Raw genomic sequence first — 17,555 nt, forward strand, 5'->3', positions numbered from 1 at the left:
AAAAGAAAACGGAACGATCAACTCTAAGCTAATACCTAACGCCTAAAATATTTTTGTGGAAAAACCTCCTGAATTTTTGTCGCTTTCACAAAAACCTTTTTTTACTGATTTTGCTATACGCATCCATCTGTTTTAGAGCATCATTCAATTGAATCACACGCCCATTTTCACTTCGTGACGTATTTCTTCTATTTTTGATCCAAATTTATCCAATAATAGTTGCAAATTCAACTGAGGCAATAATCTAAACTGACGAGGCATGACAAGAAGCAAAAATTCAAAAACTCCCGCCATCACCAAGTCCATTACCAAACCTCCTGGCAGAAAGAGCGTCAATACTTTGAGCAAATTTCGATCCGAATCCCACGATCAGCGGCTCAAACGGTTCCTTCTCAGTACTGATGCTGCCACCGCCAAAAAAAATGATGTCGATGATTCGACAGTGCGATTTAAACATTTGTTGGCCCTTACTCCGTTGTTTCGGTATTTCATAGATTTGAGTGCCTCCAAAGATGTGCTGTTCAAAAAAGTGATTCGTCAGCTCGACAATGAACACTCCATTCAATTGAAAGATACGAAGAAGAGAAAGAGAAGAAAGACAGAAAAGGAAGAAGATGCTGAGTTGTTAGAAGAGGAAATACATGTGGGAGATGGTGACCAGGAGAAAACTGTGATGGTTGAAACTCCCTCGTACGTGCATGGCAAACTTAGAGACTACCAAATCCAGGGTTTGAATTGGTTGATTTCTTTGTATGAAAACAGACTCAGTGGTATATTGGCTGATGAAATGGGTTTGGGAAAGACCTTACAAACTATCTCTTTTTTGGGGTACTTAAGGTACATAAAGCACATCGACGGTCCTTTCGTTGTGATCGTGCCCAAGTCTACGTTGGACAACTGGAGAAGAGAATTTGCCAAATGGACTCCCGAAGTCAATGTGGTGGTCTTACAGGGTAACAAAGAGCAACGTACAGACATAATGCAAAATCAGCTTTTGACTGCAAAGTTCGATGTGTTAGTTACCTCGTTTGAGATGGTAATCAGAGAGAAGTCTCAACTTAAGAAATTTAAGTGGGAATATATTGTTGTTGACGAGGCCCATAGAATCAAAAACGAAGAGAGTTCGTTATCACAGATAATCAGATTGTTTTATTCCCGAAATAGGTTGTTAATTACTGGAACTCCATTGCAGAATAATTTACACGAATTATGGGCGTTGTTGAACTTCTTGTTGCCGGATGTGTTTGGTGATTCTGAAGTTTTCGACGAATGGTTCGACAACCAGGGTGGTAAGGAGAACCCTGAAAGCCAGGACCAGGATCAGGTAGTACAGCAGCTTCACCAGCTTTTAAGTCCATTTTTGTTGAGAAGAGTGAAAGCCGATGTTGAAAAATCGTTATTACCTAAAATCGAAACTAATGTGTATATTGGTATGACCGATATGCAAAGGAAATGGTATAGACAATTATTGGAAAAGGATATTGATGCTGTCAATGGTGCTGTTGGAAAAAGGGAAGGAAAAACTCGTCTTTTGAACATTGTTATGCAACTCAGAAAGTGTTGTAACCATCCATATTTATTTGACGGGGCTGAACCAGGCCCCCCCTTCACCACAGATGAACATTTGGTTTTCAATGCTGGTAAAATGATAATATTGGATAAAATGTTGCTGAAATTCAAAAGAGAAGGTTCGAGAGTCTTGATCTTCTCTCAGATGTCCAGATTGTTGGATATCTTAGAGGATTATTGTTTCTTGAGAGAGTACAATTATTGCAGAATTGACGGTTCAACGTCCCACGAAGAAAGAATCCAGGCCATTGACGATTACAATGCTCCAGACCTGGAAAAATTCATTTTCTTATTGACCACCAGAGCTGGAGGGTTGGGTATCAATTTGACTACTGCTGACATCGTTATTCTTTACGATTCGGATTGGAATCCTCAGGCTGATCTTCAAGCTATGGATAGGGCTCACAGAATTGGACAGAAGAAGCAAGTGAAGGTTTTTCGATTTGTCAGTGAAAATGCCATAGAGGAGAAGGTGTTAGAAAGAGCTGCTCAGAAATTGAGATTGGATCAGTTAGTCATCCAACAAGGTAGACTGAGTTCAACTGCAGCTATTGGTAGTAATAAGGATGATTTGATAGGCATGATTCAACATGGTGCTCAAGAAGTATTTCAGTCTGACAAGACAGAGATGTTTGATGATGATATTGATGCTATCTTACAAAGAGGTGCCGAAAAAACCAAGACTTTGAACCTGAAGTTCAATAAATTAGGTCTTGATGATATTCAAAACTTTGCCTTCGACAACTCTACTTGGGAATGGAATGGTCAAAACTTTTCCAAAAAGGAGAATGACAAAACTGGAGTTGCGTGGATCAACCCTAGTAAAAGAGAGAGAAAGGAGCAAACTTATTCTATTGATAATTATTATAAAGATGTGCTAAAGGCAACTTTAACAACAAAAGCCACCAACTCTCAGTTGAAAGCAAAAGCTCCCAAGCACTATAACATTCAGGATCATCAGTTCTTCCCCGATGGCCTTGCTGAACTCCTAGAAAGAGAACAATTACAGTACAAGCAAGAAGTTGGGTACAAGTACTCTGTAGATGAGTTTGGAGATAGCGATGAGGAGTTTTTGGCTGATGAATTCAAGAGCGATGTCTCTAGAGAAGAAAGAAGACGGATAGAGCAGAAGAAAGTTGATTCTGTCATACCATTGACTGAAGAAGAAACAAAGGCGAAGGACCAAATGCTACTGGAATCGTTCTATAACTGGACCAGGCGTGACTTCACAAATTTCATTCATGGCTGTGCTAAGCACGGAAGAAACTCTTTCGAGCAGATAGCTAAGTCAGTTGGGACCAAAACTCCTGAGGAAGTTCAACAGTATTCACAAACCTTTTGGAAAAAGTATACTACAATTGAAGGTTACGAAAAGTACATTACTCAAATCGAATCAAGTGAGAAGAAACTGGCTAAATTACAGAAACAACAGGAAATTTTACATTCAAAAATGAGTCAAATCGAAGATCCATTGTCAGATTTAACTATTGCATATCCCCCAAACAATTCCAAAAGAGTTTATTCCAAGCTTGAAGATAGGTTCATCTTGGCTTGCGTTTATAAACATGGAATCTTCAGTGAAAATTTGTCTGAGAAAGTAAGAGAAGAAGTATCATTGAGTGATCTTTTCAGATTTGATTGGTTTATGTTATCCAGAACTGCTCAAGAGCTTGGTAGACGAATTAACACATTACTTCTAGCTCTTACACGAGAAGTGGATACTGCCAACAAAAAGAAATCAAAACTTCCTAACATTGGTAGCTCTGCAAATAGTACTAGACCTGGATCAACTGAACCATCTGCAATACCTAATGGAGCTGGTGCCAAAAGGAACGGGGATGAAAATACGATTGCTCCCATCAAAAGAAAGAAGAAATAACAAATTTTTCATTTACGATAAAAATTGATAGACTATGTAACACTAGAATGTATATTATACACATTTGACGATTCTTTATACATAAAAATATCCTAAAGATACTGATCTCTAATTGTGGGCATCACAGTTGAAATGTAATAAGGAACTTTATTAGCTGTCCAACTGACAGAGAAAAAGTCACTCATTTCATGCTTTTCTACTTCAAGATAATCAAATACGGTGTTGTCGCCAGTAGATTTGTATCTTGGAGTAATGAAGTTCTTCAAACTAATAATTTTGGTACCTGGCCTCAAACCATGAAGTAGCCTACCGACTTCAAAGTTCAATTTCATATCAAATAAATAATTGTTGACAATTAAAACATCGCAATCAAGAACGTCGTTCTTGACCACTGGATTGTTCACAAAACTTTGGGCCAAAGCAAACCGCAAGTTAAGAGGTTTGAGACCAAATATCTTTAAATGTTTATCCAATACCAACTTTTGAATAGCAGTTAATCTTGATGCATGTTCCATCAATTCACATCCGCCACTAAAAGCAGCACCAAATTCGATAGCTGCTTGAAAAGATGTGTTTCCCACACCCGAGCCAAGATCATAGAACTTTTGGTTAGGCTTAAAGTCAACCTTTGTCATAACCTCACTAACAAATGATGGTAATAATTCCCCGTAGACTTCAGCTGTAAACGCTTTATATCTTCTAAGCTCTCTTGATCTTGTTGAAACCACACGAGAGTAAACTCTGATCAAAAGTTGTTGCATGCAATACCTTGAAATAGTGGTTTTTGATTTCAACCCATTGAAGAAGTCTTGAATATATGTTTTAGGTCTTTCAATACCTGCAACCACTTCAGTTGCGCTTTTTAAGGGTTGTTCTTCGAGCATTGTCTCAAATTGGAGCTCTGATTCGATCTCTGGGTCAGCGTCTTCCTCAGTCTCATTTTCCATAGAAGCTGGAGGCTTATTGCAAACCTCGTTGTAAAAGTCTTTTAGGTTCAAATCACCTGCAGTAGGCTTTGTGAAAGAGTCCGTGACAAATTCCCTAATTTCGGGGTTCACGTCAACTGACAACAATTCATTTCCTTTGTAAGTAGGAGATAAATATAGCATCAATAAATTCCACTTCTCAATGATGAACATGAAATTGGTGAAGTTGTTTTCATTGATAGCGTCCTCAACTGCCATACAGTAATCTTCGTACATAATTGATTTCAACTTTTCAGAATGAGAAAAGTATAAACAGTAATGGATTTGAAAAAACTTTTGAATCTCAAAGAGAGGACTGAGCTCATTCTGCTTAGGACTAGCCAAGACAAAAAGCTCACAATGTTCAGGATAGAGTAATGTCCTTAATCTGATTCTGTTTTTGCTATTCAATTGACTGTTTCCGTTTGAGTCGATGATGCGCAAAGGTGGGAAAGAATCCCCCACACTGTTGTAACGGTTAGGGAAGTCCAAGATTATTCTGGCAGATAATACATCCGTTTGGTAAAGATCAGTTTTCATTTCTTCCAAAGTATCGGTTTCCAAGTCCTCTGGTAAGAATTCCAACTTGGGAACGAACGCGTCATCTTGATATATTCCATCCACAAATAACTGTCTGCCCTTGGTATCAAACAGGGTATCAACAGTGACATCATAGGGATCAAAAGGACTGACAACCTCAGCTTCTTCCTCCTCTTCCTCGCTACTTTCTTCTGATTCCTCTTCAGATGATTCCTCCTCTGATTCCTCCCTCTCGGAAGCTCTTCTTGTGGATTTTCTTGGTCCACCTCTCTTTCCCTTCTTGCCTTCCACTTTTTTCTTTAACATCCTTTTCAATATCTGCCTATCCTCAAATTGGGGCACAAAGAAAATGGTCTTCTGCCTCTTTCTCTTTTCATTGTCCTTGATTAATTTCTTATCACCGGTTACCGATTGGAAATAAGCTGCTTCTGTAGCAAGTTGATTTACAATTCTCGGCTGGACATGACGAGATACTTTCTTTGCCTTGGGCCGATTGGCATTTTCCCGTTGTTTCCTAAGTCTTTCTTGACGTAATTCCTCTTCTCGTTGTTTCCTGCGCACTTCATTCAGCTGCTTCTTACGCTTCATCTCACGGTACTCTTCGATAGAGAGATGCTTTTCTTCATGTTCAGCCACCTTCACCTCATTAAGGTCCACCACAGGAAGCATCCCTCTCGTCCGTCGTCCACGGGTGGTTCCAAATTCGTCAGAACAGTACCATTGAGACATATATACAAGTTCTTCAAGGGAGCTTTTAAACTTTCTTTTGCGGTAGGAATTCGTGAGGCTCTTTAACTTATTACTTATACTCGAATAAGTTCTGAAAGGAAGAAGCGATTGAATGTGGAGGATGGACTTCCCTTGGCTCAGACATTCGTTGATTATTTCCAGCTCTTCTTTTGAGTAATTTGGCTTTTTCAATGGGAAACATTCACCGACAATCTCTCTAGTAGGAACGCCTGGGAAGTGAACACGTAAGCTTTCACGGGTGCAACCAGTTGCTAGGACATACTCCACTAATTCTCGGTCAATCTCGAGTGGCCGGGGCTCGACCTCGACCAATTTGGACGTGATTTCATCTTCCAGTCTAAGGAACAATTCGTCAGCCACATCTTCCAAAGATCTATTATTGGCCTTGGAAACCTGTAAAAAGTAGACTTCAATCGGAGTCCAAGTAGGTATAATTTTAAAAAAAGTCTTGATGTCCTCAGTTTGAACATCTGGCAATTCCTCAAATAACCCTCCAGCAGTCAAATCGAACCCCATTTGAAATACCAAAACACCCACGTCTTCTGAACTCCATGACTCGGGAACTTTCAAGGTCAGGAGAAGGTCACTCACCTCCTGTAGTTTTGCAGAAAAATCTGGGTCGCTTCGAAGAGGCAATTCTGACTTGGAAAGTGGTACTCCGCTTTGTTGATGTTGAACCAACTTTACCACTTCAGGTCGTGTCCATTTGGGACTGGGCATCGTCAACGACACATGGTACACAAAGGAATCAAGAGGGATTGCAGGGAGTCGATTTTTGATGGCTTGAAGCGTCAAGTCATAATTCACGAGATATTTAACTTGATTTATCTCGTGTTCATTCCAGGTCCTATCGCACGTATCAGTTTCACTAGATTCCTTAGAATCAGGTGTAAGATAAGCATCTTGATCGGATTTGACGTATGACGCGTCGGTGTTCAACTTAAATAACTGCTGCTTCATCGAGAGCTCAGGTAGTTTACTCTCTGTGTGGATAAACATTTGTTCTAATTGCATAGATAATAATTGGAAATATGTGTGTTTTTCCTGGTTAGGATTTTTTCGGGATTATATACAAAATCTCAACTTTGGTGTTCGTAGGACAAATTATTATTTTCCGACCCTCTGTAACTTGCAACTGAACTATCTATACACAACTATTTATAGGTGTTAAAGCTTGCTGGCCCGTAACCCATTCATTCGAAACTTCAATTCTTTAAGAACTTTACTCTCAGGTTTCCAATCATCAAATAACTCGTACAATTCGTTAATCTCATCATATCCAGTTTTGCCCATTTCGTTACCCTTGTCCACACTGAGTAGTTTGTTATTATTGGGCCAATTCTTTTCTATGTTAAACAACAAGCCCCGTAAGCACCAAGGTAAGATGAAGGGGTTGGTGCCTATCTTGCTGATGTTGAACTCCTTGATGTAAACCTGGTTGGTACTTGGCAACTTGACTATTTCGGTTGCAGACAAATCTGTGGGAAGCGAGCCATAGTTGCCTATTCCGGTAGTGACAACTTCATGTTTGGGTAGGCTATTGACCTCGTAGCTCGGTTCCGTGTTGGATAACTTGGAGCTCGACGTCGGTGGGAGCACAATGTCATCCGTGTCCAACACGAACTTGATTCCCAAATCGTACACTTTCCCGTCATTATAAAGCTTTGAGTGGCCCCCACCTGTTAATGGTCCAGCCAATGCAGTGCTTAGCTCCTTCAAAACATTGTTATCAAAGTATCCCATGTTCTGTAGTTGACAACAAAGGGATACAAGCTTTTGAATAAACAATGGGGTCTGGGAAGAGTGGTCAATATAACACGCACGGTATATGTTGGGATGATAGACGTGCGCCGAAACTGCACTATACAACGGTACCAATTGGTCATTAATGGACCCAATGAAGCAAATTTTGATGTTTGAGTTGATAATCACCTGTATAGACTCTTTGTATACCAACGACTGTTGGCTGTTAAACTTGGTCAACTCAAACAATTCCATTAACGAGTCGTGTTCAAGTGCAGAGTAGGCCTTCATAAAGAAAGATTTGTCGACTCCATAAAATGGGCCGTTATTAATTCCGGCCATTCCCAAGATTCCAATTCGCTTGTTGATGGCATCTTTCAAGATTCCCATACGAATCAACTTGGCCAACAAAATAATCGACACCACACAACCCTGAGAATGGGATGCAACAAATATCAAATCCGCATCATTTAACTCCTGTTGCCATTTGATCAAGATCTCAGTGAAAAATTCTACTCTGTCAAGAATCTTTCCTTCTTTCTCCAAGGCGATCTTCTGGATACTGACTTGCTTAGAATCACTCTCGTCGATCAACCTATTCTCAATACAGTACCTGATCATGGCCTTTTCAGCCTCATTGGCAAACTTCAACGACGTTCCTTTTGGCGCACCAATAAGAGGTCGTATCATCTTTGTAGGGAAAAATCCATGGACTCCGATAATCAAGATCTTCTTGATCTTCGTTAACGAACTGCCCTTATGACGCACGATCTCAGCTTGTCTGATTTGCGGGGGTTTCCCGGATCTGCCGGTGCCCCTGTGGTTTATCAAGAGATTTCCCATCGGATCATTGGTGATGGATATAGAGTTGGGGTCATTGGCATCTTCCTCTATTTGTGTTTCTTGATTATAGGAATAGGTACTGTCACTGGACTTGGTATAGTACTTGTTATAATTGGGTAGACACGCTCTCTTGTGGCTTGGTAGTTTGGCCAATGATCTTCCATAAAGCTTGTACGTCCTCTCGTACAACAAATTAAACTCCTTCTCTAATTTGTCTTTAGAGGCCCCTGAATTGTCCGACATCTCTTCTGGGCCATCAGATTCATCTTCCATGACACTCGTCAAAGTGTGGGAGCTGAATCCCAATTTTGTGGACAATTGGCTCAAAAACGTTCTCCAGTTGGTTAAATCCACCTTATTACTATTGGTATTGTTCTGGTTCGAGGTGGAAGTGCTACCAAACAATGTAGATGTTAGATGACTCCCAGAAATAATTGAGGCTTGGTTAGGCAAACAGGTGTCCCAGTCGGGCACAATTACGTTTTCCTTCAAGTTTTCGTTTTTGTGGGTGTTGATTTTGCTAAATTGTTTAGCATCATCGTGAGGTTTGTACAAAACAGCATCATCTTCCAGATTGGCAGGATTTTCATCATTCACATCTGGTCGTGGAACTAGCTGCTGAGACGATGGTAGAATCGTGTTGGAAACGTTCGTATTGATCTTTTCCTCCTTCTCCTTCTTCTTATTATTATTATCTTTCTTGTTAGCCTTATCTTTTGGCTCCTCATTGTTGTTATCAAGGTTGGAGTCGGAGTTCAAGTCCTCGGCAGAATTTGTCGAGTCTCTCTGTGTGGTCCAGAAATTCCATGAGGATATGCTCTTTTTTCTATCTCCGGGAATGTGGTCATCCACTTCATCATCATTATTGTTATCGTCATCTGGAGAATCATCTTCATCATCTGGAACATTTTCTTCTCCAATGGCGTCTTCATGGTTATCAAAGTACTGTTGGCTGTTGTCGTTCTTTTTCCAGTTCATCCAATTTCCAGATGTTAGCTGTGCTGAGAGAGCTTTCATGGTACTTATATCCGGGGATTTACTCCTCTCACCGTCTGGGGAACTGGTTGGGGGATTCGGGCTTAGAGGGACGGCCAGCGAACTATCGGTCGCTTTGCTGGTGTTCCACAGTTTCAACCAGCTGGAACTCATAGTATAGAATGATGGAGATCCGTGTATGAATGTCTAGCAAAAGATGTGGTGGTTATTAGTCCTAGCAGATTACAATTGACACTTGCTCAAAAGCGGGTGCGAAAGCCCTTTTAATTCATATGATATATTTGTGAGGTGAAACTGGCACTATTATTTTGTAGGGCCCAGTCGGTTTTTTGTAGTAGATCGTGCTGTTGTACTAGGAGCTGTGACTTGTCGGTGCAGTGTCCACCTGTTGTTTTGGGCGCCTGGAAGCTGGGTGGTACCAATTCAATGGCTAACTACCTTTTAACCCATGTAATCTGTACAAATGTAGATGGGATGTAGCTGATCTCAGCTCATACTTAGTTCTGAGTTGAAAGACCTTAACAACTACACTAATATTTTAGTCCATATATTAACAATTTCCCTCCTACGCTTTTGCTGTGCTCCCGCACAACTGTTATTTCTCAATGGCGAAGAGGAGAGGAACAGAGGTATCAACTAAGTTTTTAAGCATCAACCCCCAATATGAAGAAGAAGTGTTGGAAGTCTACGCCATTCTTACAGAGGAAGTAGAAGACTTGCAATTGAAACAACTCCGAACAGTGTTCAAACGCCTTCAAATTCCCAAATGTTTCACCGCCGATATCCTTCAAAGCATAGACCACTTCTATGAAAGCAATGGAACTCTCATCAAGCACCGCACCCCCAAGTCCGATATCGTGCTTCATATGGTCACCACCTTTACGATCTCATCACGGTTGGTAAATGACTCAGATATCATAGACATTGTGGATGTAGATAAGCTCATATCTTACACCAGCAAGTTATTATATTACAGAGATAACTACACCCACATCAAGAACACGTGGCGTTTATTTGTGGAGACAGTCCTTGGGTCTGCCCCAAGTGTGTCTGAGCTCCTCGAGTTCAAGTTGAATTTGGTGGATTTAAAGAAGATCAAGTCGGTTTTGGGACTAGACGGATCAGGCAAAGACACGTTAAGCGACGTGTTACTTATTGATATGCTCAGCTGCTGTTCTTCCGATGAGTCGGGTACTATCTACAACTTCGACTTCTCTAGAGCCACTCATGGCTTGTTCATTAACATTAAAGATTTTGCATGTATTTTAGGTAATTTGGGAGAATACGATTAATGAAAAATCTTGCGCGTATAAATATTCACACTGCAATGGTATATATTGATCCTCAACAACTTAAAGCCCTAGACAACCAAATCCTTGAGTCTTCCATTCCAGTGGTGTCCGAAATACATCTTCGAGGCGATGTAAATTTTTGTAGCATCAGGCAATTGGATTTGGTGGTAGCCCATTTATTTCAACGACTTACCCTAATGCCTCTGGTTAGATCCACACTTGTTCCCAATGCCAATATCATCCGCTTCTTGCTCACTGCCGCCTCGCGAGTGCCAGCCATAAACTATGCGGCTTCAAATGACCTGGACTATGTATCACAAATGGAATCAGAAAAGGAGATTCCACGGAACTACACCAACCTTACTCCTTTAAATACCAAAGCGGCACTATTATTACAGGTATACATCGGGCTTCTCAATACCTCAATCAGTGATCTGGAAAGGGAAGATATATACCACGAGTTTAACTTTGTATTTTCGGAGTTCATTGTGGCCCCATTGCATCAGAGGCCGTTTCAGGAACGAAATGCTAGCAAGCAGGCCAAAAAGGATATTAGCAATCTTTATTCTGTCACCCTGCTTCCAACCAACTCTCCAAAGAGCCGAAATAGACAGCAGAAAGAGGATAGTGCTGATGCCACCATGTATTCTCCTTCGGCCCACTCGGTGGTTGAAGATTCTGAAGATGGGTTCTCACCTATCTCTCGGCCTCGCGTACTAGAAGAAGAGATTGATGTTTTCGAGAAATTTGCACCTACAAAACCCACCTCGCAGAACAAGCGGTCTCTTTTGGACTCAATTGGGCTACTATCTCATATTGCTGCTCCACTGCTGCCTAGAAGTTCACGTAATTCACCCGAAATACCCTCACGAGTCAGAATGTTTGATGAGGAATTGATAACTGCAAAGTTGAACCCCAACACCAACAACCACTATTCCTTATGGAATTTAGTTGAATGGATGTTCTACTGTGCATCATCAGCGTCAGATCCTCAGGATGATTTGACTGGGATCGACTATCACCGTCAGTTGTATTATAACTATAGCACATTTTTTACGCTTGTCCTTGATTTTGTGGAGTTCGATTATTGGAGGTTTGTGGAGAAAAAGGTATGTCTGATTATTGACTGTGACGTGAAAGAATTCATGCAAGTGGTGCCACTGCTTTCTGCATCCGAGGTTAAATTATGTACAAAGGCCTTCCACTCATTTGACTTTCTACTTGCAAAATTGTTCCAGCAGAAAACCCCCAAGTTGATTTATTGGTTTGATAGAGGACTTGAAGCGGTATTTTCTGGTTTAGATGGGGCCCTGAGAGTACAGCAACCAATCCCTTGTTACGAGAAGGAGCTTGAATTGGCCAAAAAGCTCAACAAAAATAAATCAGATTTGATCAACTCATGTGTATTAGACTCCTTTAAAATTAGACATAAATTTGTGTACACCATGTACTCCATGTCTTTGATTTATTCCTACATAGAATCAGGTAATAACCAACCAAAAAAACTTGTGGATGAAGAATCTCCATTGGGACTCTCTAACTTCACAACCCAATTGAGTAAAAAATTAAACCTGTTGGATCCTTCTGCTGTAGAAGAGTTTTTGAAGGCAAGTTTGGTCCACATTGATGACACCAATTATGATAAGGAACTGTTTTTATTCATAGTGCTCATGTTAAGAGGGTTATTGCATCAGACTACGAAGGGTGAGTTTTCCCAGGACTTAGCCCATATCTTTAGAGTCTTTGTCAACTACCCTGAAGAAGAATTTTCCCGTCATCTTGTTGCAGTGTTTGATAATTCTTCTATATTTAGGAGATTTATGGAGACCGAACTTTCGGTGGATTCTTTGGGTCCTTTGATTCAGTCCTGGAATATTTTCCAAGTGACTTGTTGTGCTATTTCCCAGCTCTTACAGATTTGGAATTACAGACAGACCGTATTTACGGTGGAAGCATCATTCCTTTCGAAGTATGAAGTTAACTTGACGAAAATTAATTCTCGATTTTCTTCCTTCCTTGCTCAAACATCTGATTGGACACCAGAGTATAGAACCAAGGCCGTAAAGCTAAAGGACCAGCTAAGGATAGTTGATTTTACGTCTTCATGGAAAAATTCTACCTTACGTTATTGAAGTTTTTATCATTAGCATTGAATTATGTAAGTACTAATACCATTAAAGTATCTATTTTTAGATAATATGCTTGACCTTGAAGTAATGTCTCAAGTATTGGATTTGCCAAGCACCCAAACCAACCAAAGAAATCACCACCAATGTTGAAAAGTACTTGACCCTGGAGTTGGTCGATTCGTTGGTATCTCTCATCCTCTCCTCTCTCTTCTTCAAGTATTGCAACTCACTGGCAATTTCGGCAGTCATTTCTTCAACTCTACGCAATTCCACCTCATTTGGCTTCAACTTTTCAGCCACCTGAATAGCGTTCCAGTCTCTGGCAGCAGCACCACTTTCTATGTCCAATTCGACTTCTCTAGACAAGTGAGAGTATTTCACCTTCGTCTCTAAAACGTTGGTGAAACAAACATCAAATGCAGCACTGTGGAAACTGGTGAAGGTTATCCTGGCACTGGTGCCAATATCATTCTTCTTGCGGAGTTCATTTCCAAGCGAATCGGTTACAACCACGTTAAGCTGTTGGCCATCTCCAATACGTCCATTAGTTTTAATGTTGATGACAACCAATTGGTTTTCCCCCACGAAGTCTCGAATGCACACGGGTTCGGGGTTGGCCTTGGCCAAGATATCCACGTTCAATGCAGTTATAAAGGTAAACAACGTCGCGATGACGAGTAACATACTGGAGCTTTTCATTTTGTTAACGTTGGTGCTAAAAACAACTGTTGATCTGGCGTGAAGTGTCCAAATTTTTCAGTTGCGCGTTCACGCCCTCTTCTACAAGGGTGCGCGAGTTTAGAGACATCTGCTGCTTTAGGCAGTCAACAGTTAATACATCTGAAAATTCGCACCAGCCGGGAAATTTTTCACACACTCGATTCTAGACAACCAACCATGGCTAAGGCCAAAACTACACACACAATGGTCAAGCTTGTGTCAGCGGCCAAAACCGGATACCAGAAGTGGTTCAATATTCCAAGACATACCCAGAGACTCAACTTGATTTTGTATGACCCCGTGGCAAAGAGACACTGTTTGTTCACCGAAGAAAAGAAGAGAAAAGTCCCATTGGTGATCCCAAAAGACTTTACCCGTTCCCACCGAGTGTAAAAAGCCGTCCTTATTTAATCCCATGTCTTGTATATATGAACAATCTCCGTTTAATGAAAGAAAACTGTTTTTATAACTAAATAAAAGCTAACCTATTTACACGATTAATTGTATGATTTGATATTCCAGTCTCCATCTGGGGCAATGTGAAGGTTGCTGTTATCTCCTATGACTGTTACAACTTCCTTTTGGGCCTTCACCAAGTACTTGTCGACGACATTCTTCAAGTCCTCGTTGTCGATATCCAAGAACCGCTCTCTTCTATCTTGTCTCATATCATCCGTGATACCTTCAATAAAGGCTGCTACTCCTTGCAGAGCAACGTGTGAGGGAGCATCAACACTTTGGAAAATCGATAACTTAGCCTCCTGTAAGTCTTTGGCGTCCCAGTTGGACTCTAATTTGTCTAAAGCAATCTGAAATGTCTGTCTATAAGAATCAACTGACTTTAATGGATTGGGGTCTCTGTATGAGTAGAAATTTATAGTACCACCCAAACCATCGTAAGTCATTCCTCCACCGTACGCTCCATTGGCTTCTCTTATAACTGAATGTAAATGTTTGGAAGATAATAATTGTGCCAAAACTTGCAAAACTGCTCCATCCATAGAAGTGTACTCAGCGCCGAGTTTGGCGAGCGAAGAGTACCCGATTTGAAAAGGCAAGTTGATCAAAGTCAGGGTTTTGACTTCAGGGTAGGAAGTAGAAAATCCCTGAGTGAACCCAGAAAGCACATTCTCATTTTCTAAAGACTTCAAAGAGCCCATACGGTCATCAAATGTCTGTATGAGGCTTTCAGCTTCCGACACAGCGCCTGCATCTCCGATCAAGCTGTACTCAAACCCTGGGTTCGATCCTTTTGTAAATCCACCAACAACATAGTCTTGGATTTCATTCAATGTTGGCAACAATTCGGTTGTCAAGAAATCTTTACCTTTTGCTTCTAATTCCCTGTTAAGTTGCATAATAAACTCAACCTGACCAATACCAGAAGTGATATTTCTAATGTTCTTGCTGACTGTCAACTGAGAGTTTGAGAAAGCTGAGGAGTATGAATGGCCTCTTTCAGCAATACTGTTCATCTGGTTTTGACCGAGATTCTTGACTAGAGTGTTCAACTTGTCGACCACTTCAGGCTCGTTCGTGAGCTTGGTCTCAGTCAAAATCTCTTTCCACAACTCAAAAATGTACAGAGAATTCTGTTGCAAGGCCATACCGGTAGCAACGAACTTTAAGTTTGTTTCTGAGATGTTAAAAGGATTGGTTTTGTTGCTCACTGAGAAGGAAACACCACCAGTGTGCTTTTGGATCTTGGTTTCCAAATCAATAATTGAGGTTTGAGAAGTTCCTGCCAAATTGGTGAGACATGAGATGAACAAAGGAATGTAAGGATAATACTTAGTGGGCAAGTAACCAAAATCTTTGGCAGCAGTGGCATACACCAACCCATTAGTATCCACTATTCTCTTCTGAACCTTTTTAGAGTTCACTTCTCCGAATTTCAACCGATAGAACTCACCATTTCTTGGGATATCCTGCAACGTCAAAGTTGGCAAGACAGAAACGTCTTCCTCTTCTTGTTGCTTGGCTGCAAGCTTCAGTGCTCTTTCTAAAATGACCTGTTTGTCTTCTTCCTCTAAGACTTCCACTTTACTTTTTAATCTCTGCTTCTCTTCCTCTGCCAACTTCGTAGTGAAGTCTTCGTCTGGAATCATAGTAAAAGTAAACTTGGGAGTGTTTGGGTTCAACAAGGAGTTCTCCAACAATTGTTCAAACATCTTCAATCCGTTGGTCTCATAGTCATTCTTAAACTGTTGAAGAACAGCCTCTACTTGTAAAGACGTGATGGGATTCAACTCATTGATCCAACTCGACACTATAGAGTGCAATAATCCCAAGCCAAAGTCTGGTTTGTGTTTCTTGAAGTTCAATTCGATTTGATGCAAAATTGCTTCTACTCGTTCTCTGAATACCTTGGAGTCAGACTTGAAGTCTGGAAGTATTTTGTTTTGTAAGATTTGTTTAACCTTTTCTTCAAGACCATCTACTTTCTCCTTGGTCAAATTGTTCAATCCAATAGTGAACGACAACAAGGAGGTGGTGGAGTCCAAGCCCGAGTTGACAGTGAAATCATCACCATACTCCTTCTCAATCAATTCTTGATAGAATGGTGAGCTGTGTCCGTCACACAACAACGAGTTGAGAACCTTCCACTGGAAAATCTCATACTGCTTCTCTTCATCCAAGGGATCTCCCAAATACCAAGTAATAGACGACTTGTACTGTTCAGCCACGGCTTTTCCGCTCATCACGTCTACGGGCCCATTGATAGCAGCCACATTCTTCGAACTATCGGTATTATTTTGAAAGGTAGGTTTCATAATGAGGTTTTTGACACCTCTGGCACCGAAAGGCTCGTAGCATTTAGCCAACTTTTGCAAGTGTTCCATCAATGGCAAGGAGCCATAAGTGAATGTCTTTGCATTGGAAGGATGGTAACACGAAGCATGGAAGTCAACTAAATCCTCATACTGTAAATCGGTGATCTTCTGAGGGTCTCCACCCGAGTTGTTCAAAGAACCGTAGATGGCTTCCTGAAACTTAATCCAATAATAATAAGAAGAGTTGGAGTATTGGCCCTTCATTTCATTATAAACAACTCCCTTGAAAATCAACGGACTGGACTTGTCATCAGACACCTCGTTTTCCAATCTCCAACCTTCTTGGGTGAAATCTTCGTAGGTCAATAATGGTTCAAATACAGATGACAAATATACATCCATTAAGTTTTCAAAATCCCTGGCATTTGTGGTTGCAAACGGGAAGTAGGTGTAGTCGTGGCCCGTCATGGCGTTCATGAAGTTGCTCAAGGATCGGTTGAGCATCTTGAAAAACGGATCCCTGACTGGATACTTGTATGATCCACACAAAGTGGTGTGTTCCAATATATGAGGAACACCGGTGGCGTTGGGAGTATTTGTCTTAAAAGCCACCAGGAACACATTGTTACGGTCATGGGGAGCATCTAGGTGAAGGTGCTGACTGCCTGTTCTCGCATGTTTGAGTTTAACTGCAACTAACGAGAACTCCGGTATGGGCTGCACTTGTTCAATGGTGAATCCATGATAGTTTAATCCAATAGGGTATTTGTTCAAGATCTTGGCCTGGTTATAAGCAGTAGCAAACAGTCTTCTTACCTGCGTACTTAGCGGCGCACTTGGTTGGGCGCCTACTGACAGCAACTTGGTGAACCGTCTGAGCATTCTCAAAGTAAGTGAGTTGAATGATGGAAGTTCGCAGTTTCTGCGATGGCCAGTGTCTGTCTCACCAGATACGGTTGATAGTATTTACAGGGGAAATTGTGATTTCCTGTTACTGTATTCAAGATCATTGAAGTGTGCGTTTGTGGTTGAAGACTATTTAGTTGTTGTAAGTTGGTACTAATCTTTTGTTTCAAAGGGACTTTCAATGTTTCAAATAAGTTCGTACAGGATCGGTTAATTTTTGCAAACGTCTAAAACTGTAAAGTCTGGCGATGAAAAAATGACTAATTGGGTATAAACGGGCACTATCACTATGAACCCACTATATAGAAAGGGCGGGCATCACCAAGTCCGTGCTTTCTCATTTATTTCCATCCTAACAACACCGTCCTTAGGACCAACGGCGTTATCAGTTCTGTTACCGAAACAGGAGCGCTGAGGTGCGACCGGCCTCAAAATCTCACGTTCAACAT

The 17,555-nt window shown here is 41.0% G+C and overlaps 7 protein-coding genes across 7 annotated transcripts; 3 read left to right on the forward strand and 4 right to left on the reverse strand. All coding sequences in view use genetic code 12, as the record gives it.

Moving 5' to 3' along the window:
• Window positions 1-259: 259 nt before the first annotated feature.
• On the forward strand, window positions 260-3,448 carry ISW2 (chromatin remodeling complex Adenosinetriphosphatase; the record flags this gene model as incomplete). Its single annotated transcript, XM_006687688.1, has 1 exon — window positions 260-3,448. The coding sequence occupies one exon, from the start codon at window positions 260-262 to the stop codon at window positions 3,446-3,448; it is 3,189 nt and encodes a 1,062-aa protein (XP_006687751.1).
• Window positions 3,449-3,540: 92 nt separating this feature from the next.
• Window positions 3,541-6,717, reverse strand: DOT1 (Nucleosomal histone H3-Lys79 methylase; the record flags this gene model as incomplete). Its single annotated transcript, XM_066157427.1, has 1 exon — window positions 3,541-6,717. One exon carries the CDS (start codon window positions 6,715-6,717, stop codon window positions 3,541-3,543), a length of 3,177 nt encoding a protein of 1,058 aa, XP_066013524.1.
• A 153-nt stretch (window positions 6,718-6,870) lies between these two features.
• PSN45_000261 (uncharacterized protein) lies at window positions 6,871-9,306 on the reverse strand (the record flags this gene model as incomplete). The annotated part of the gene is made up of 2 exons (XM_066157428.1): window positions 6,871-7,449; window positions 7,549-9,306. 2 exons carry the CDS (start codon window positions 9,304-9,306, stop codon window positions 6,871-6,873), a joined length of 2,337 nt encoding a protein of 778 aa, XP_066013525.1.
• A 584-nt stretch (window positions 9,307-9,890) lies between these two features.
• PSN45_000262 (uncharacterized protein) lies at window positions 9,891-10,577 on the forward strand (the record flags this gene model as incomplete). Its single annotated transcript, XM_006688683.1, has 1 exon — window positions 9,891-10,577. The coding sequence occupies one exon, from the start codon at window positions 9,891-9,893 to the stop codon at window positions 10,575-10,577; it is 687 nt and encodes a 228-aa protein (XP_006688746.1).
• Window positions 10,578-10,774: 197 nt separating this feature from the next.
• On the forward strand, window positions 10,775-12,709 carry PSN45_000263 (uncharacterized protein; the record flags this gene model as incomplete). Its single annotated transcript, XM_006687690.1, has 1 exon — window positions 10,775-12,709. The coding sequence occupies one exon, from the start codon at window positions 10,775-10,777 to the stop codon at window positions 12,707-12,709; it is 1,935 nt and encodes a 644-aa protein (XP_006687753.1).
• Window positions 12,710-12,766: 57 nt separating this feature from the next.
• ERV25 (vesicle coat component) lies at window positions 12,767-13,405 on the reverse strand (the record flags this gene model as incomplete). The annotated part of the gene is made up of 1 exon (XM_006688685.1): window positions 12,767-13,405. The coding sequence occupies one exon, from the start codon at window positions 13,403-13,405 to the stop codon at window positions 12,767-12,769; it is 639 nt and encodes a 212-aa protein (XP_006688748.1).
• A 518-nt stretch (window positions 13,406-13,923) lies between these two features.
• On the reverse strand, window positions 13,924-17,082 carry CYM1 (Mitochondrial presequence protease; the record flags this gene model as incomplete). Its single annotated transcript, XM_006687692.1, has 1 exon — window positions 13,924-17,082. One exon carries the CDS (start codon window positions 17,080-17,082, stop codon window positions 13,924-13,926), a length of 3,159 nt encoding a protein of 1,052 aa, XP_006687755.1.
• Window positions 17,083-17,555: the final 473 nt, after the last annotated feature.

The sequence above is a fragment of the Yamadazyma tenuis genome, chromosome 1, assembly GCF_029203305.1.
Source record: "Yamadazyma tenuis chromosome 1, complete sequence".
In the NCBI taxonomy this organism is placed as follows: domain Eukaryota; kingdom Fungi; phylum Ascomycota; class Pichiomycetes; order Serinales; family Debaryomycetaceae; genus Yamadazyma; species Yamadazyma tenuis.